The 2,578-nt window shown below is 62.2% G+C and overlaps 1 protein-coding gene across 1 annotated transcript in view; it reads left to right on the top strand.

Moving 5' to 3' along the window:
* The window catches only part of STAT3 (signal transducer and activator of transcription 3 (acute-phase response factor)), a gene marked incomplete at both ends in the record, with an annotated part of 5,962 nt that overhangs the window by 2,750 nt on the left and 634 nt on the right, over positions 1–2,578 (top strand). The window contains 10 exon segments of the mRNA XM_010077710.1: positions 471–530; positions 705–734; positions 858–951; positions 1,034–1,081; positions 1,202–1,285; positions 1,370–1,468; positions 1,609–1,744; positions 1,966–2,018; positions 2,106–2,200; positions 2,485–2,577. Of these exon segments, the coding sequence (XP_010076012.1) occupies positions 471–530; positions 705–734; positions 858–951; positions 1,034–1,081; positions 1,202–1,285; positions 1,370–1,468; positions 1,609–1,744; positions 1,966–2,018; positions 2,106–2,200; positions 2,485–2,577 (792 nt within the window).

Here is a 2,578-nt window from a genome sequence, read left to right on the forward strand (position 1 = left end):
AAGCTTCAGCGCATCCCTGGCCAGCTGCCTCTCAGCTGGCCCGTGTTCCCAGCCAGCCTCCGCAGAGAGGGCTGCTCTGATGCTGGGCTCTGCCGCAGCTCCTGCCCCATCTCCCAGCTGTGCCCCTGTTGCCCCCCGGCGCGTGGCAGCATCTGGCCGCGGAGCTGGTGCCTGCTGGGGTGGGCTGTCAGCAGCCAAAAGGAGCCGTCCTCGGGGGGCTCGGGGAGCATCGTTGCTGGGGACGGGTGTCAGGGCTGGCATGTCGCAGGCCTGCGTGCAGATGGGCCCGGGGGTGCCAGAGGAGCTGGGTGATGCTGTGTCCCCATGGGCTTTGTGGCGTGACCCACGGTGCTGCCAGCCAGGGGGTGCAGGTGGCTGCTCTCCATCCAGATGTTGTGCAGCATGTGCCGGACACTGTGCTGAGCTGGAGTTGTGCAGGATGTTCATGCTCTGCCTCTGACTCTTTGCAGGTTGTTGGTCAAGTTTCCAGAGCTGAACTATCAGCTGAAAATTAAAGTCTGCATCGACAAGTGAGTTCTGTGCTCTGACCTGGGCAGCACTGGGGGGATGACTGGAGCGGGGCTGGGTCCAGCTCCATCCCTGCACCGAGAGCCCACGTGGCCCCTGGTGGAAGGGGAGGGTGCGGGGTGACACTGGGTCCCGAGGCTGTGGCCGTGACCGGGTGTCTCTCTCTCCTTTCCTAGGGACTCGGGGGATGTTGCAGCACTTCGAGGGTAAGTGCAATATTTGGGTTTGTTTTTTTTTTCTTGCTTCTGCTTTTAATCCTGGCAAACATCCTACTGCACATTTGCTCTGAGAGGGCCCCGTCAGCCACACTGTGTCTTTCCTCTTTTGAGGTCCCGGAAGTTTAATATCCTGGGGACAAACACCAAGGTCATGAACATGGAGGAGTCGAACAACGGCAGCCTCTCCGCGGAGTTCAAGCACCTGGTGGGTACCACGAGCTTTCGGCTGCTCCTGTGAAGGCCGTGTGCCCTCGTGGCGTTGCTTCAGCCGTTCCTTCTCTCCACAGACCCTGCGGGAGCAGCGGTGCGGTAACGGAGGCAGAGCCAACTGCGATGTGAGTGCTGGGGGGCCCTTGCCAGCAGCTCTGCTCCCCGCCAGGCAGTGCGGGGCCCGATGGCCGTGTGTCCGGCCAGTGGCAGGTGTCCACTGTGTGCTCATGTCCTCTTCCCCCCAGGCCTCACTGATCGTCACTGAGGAGCTGCACCTCATCACATTCGAGACAGAGGTGTATCACCAGGGGCTGAAGATCGACCTGGAGGTGAGCTGCGGGTTCCTGCTGGGAGCCAGGCTGCAGAGGAGCCCTGGAGGTGCCCCAGCCTGCACTCACGTCCTGTCTTTGCAGACCCACTCGCTGCCGGTGGTGGTCATCTCCAACATCTGCCAGATGCCCAACGCCTGGGCGTCCATCCTGTGGTACAACATGCTGACCAACAACCCCAAGGTGGGGCCCGGCGCCGTGGGGCGGCTGGCAGAGCAGCAGGGCAGGGTCTGGGACCAGAGCATTCCCGGCTGCAGGGCTGGGGCAGGACCCGGCCCTGCTTCCGTCCCATGTCCTGCTCAGGGCTGTGTCCTCCTCTGCAGAACGTGAACTTCTTCACCAAGCCCCCCATCGGGACCTGGGACCAGGTGGCAGAGGTGCTGAGCTGGCAGTTCTCCTCCACCACGAAGCGTGGCCTCAGCATCGAGCAGCTGACGACGCTGGCGGAGAAGCTCCTAGGTAACCCGGTGGAGGTGTCCTGCCCGTCCCCACTGTCCCTCGGGGCGGGTCCCCATCTGTAAATGCCACACGGGAGCAAGTCTCTGGTGTCTGGGGGGTGAGCTGTAATTTGCGGTTGCTTGGTTTTCCCCCAACCACCCCAAACCTCGAGCTGCTCCCTGGAAACGGTGTCTGTGGAAGAACAGCTCTAGCTCAGTGTTGATGCTCCTGTTCTCTGCCAGGGCCCGGTGTGAATTACTCCGGCTGTCAGATCACCTGGGCCAAGTTCTGCAAGGTAGGACTCGCCCCTTCCCCTGAGCGCCTGCCCTTGGCTCTTCCTTCCTCCGAGCTGTGCTCACAGCCTCCCTGCCCTCCTCCCCAGGAAAACATGGCTGGCAAAGGCTTCTCTTTCTGGGTCTGGCTGGACAACATCATTGACTTGGTGAAAAAGTACATCCTGGCGCTGTGGAACGAAGGGTGAGCCTCGGCCAGCGTCCATCCCGAGACCCCGGGTTAGGCTGGGCCTTGGGAGGGGTCCCATGATCCTGTCCTGTGGAGGGGGTGCCCTGGCAGCAGGTGGACTCTCCTGGGATGATTTTTCTGACTGGTTCAGTGAAACCCCTCCCTGGCACCTGGGGATCCCCAAAACCTCGGTGGCTTTGCCGATGGCCGGATCCTGATGCTGTGCAGAGAGCTGGCAGGGTTCACGTCCTGGAATCGCTGCCCTGGTGTCCTGACCCCTCCTCGCTTCCCGACACCAGGTACATCATGGGGTTCATCAGCAAGGAGCGGGAGCGAGCCATCCTCAGCACCAAGCCCCCGGGAACCTTCCTGCTGCGGTGCAGAGGGAGGCGC

This window comes from Pterocles gutturalis, unplaced genomic scaffold, assembly GCF_000699245.1.
Source record: "Pterocles gutturalis isolate BGI_N339 unplaced genomic scaffold, ASM69924v1 scaffold8213, whole genome shotgun sequence".
In the NCBI taxonomy this organism is placed as follows: domain Eukaryota; kingdom Metazoa; phylum Chordata; class Aves; order Pterocliformes; family Pteroclidae; genus Pterocles; species Pterocles gutturalis.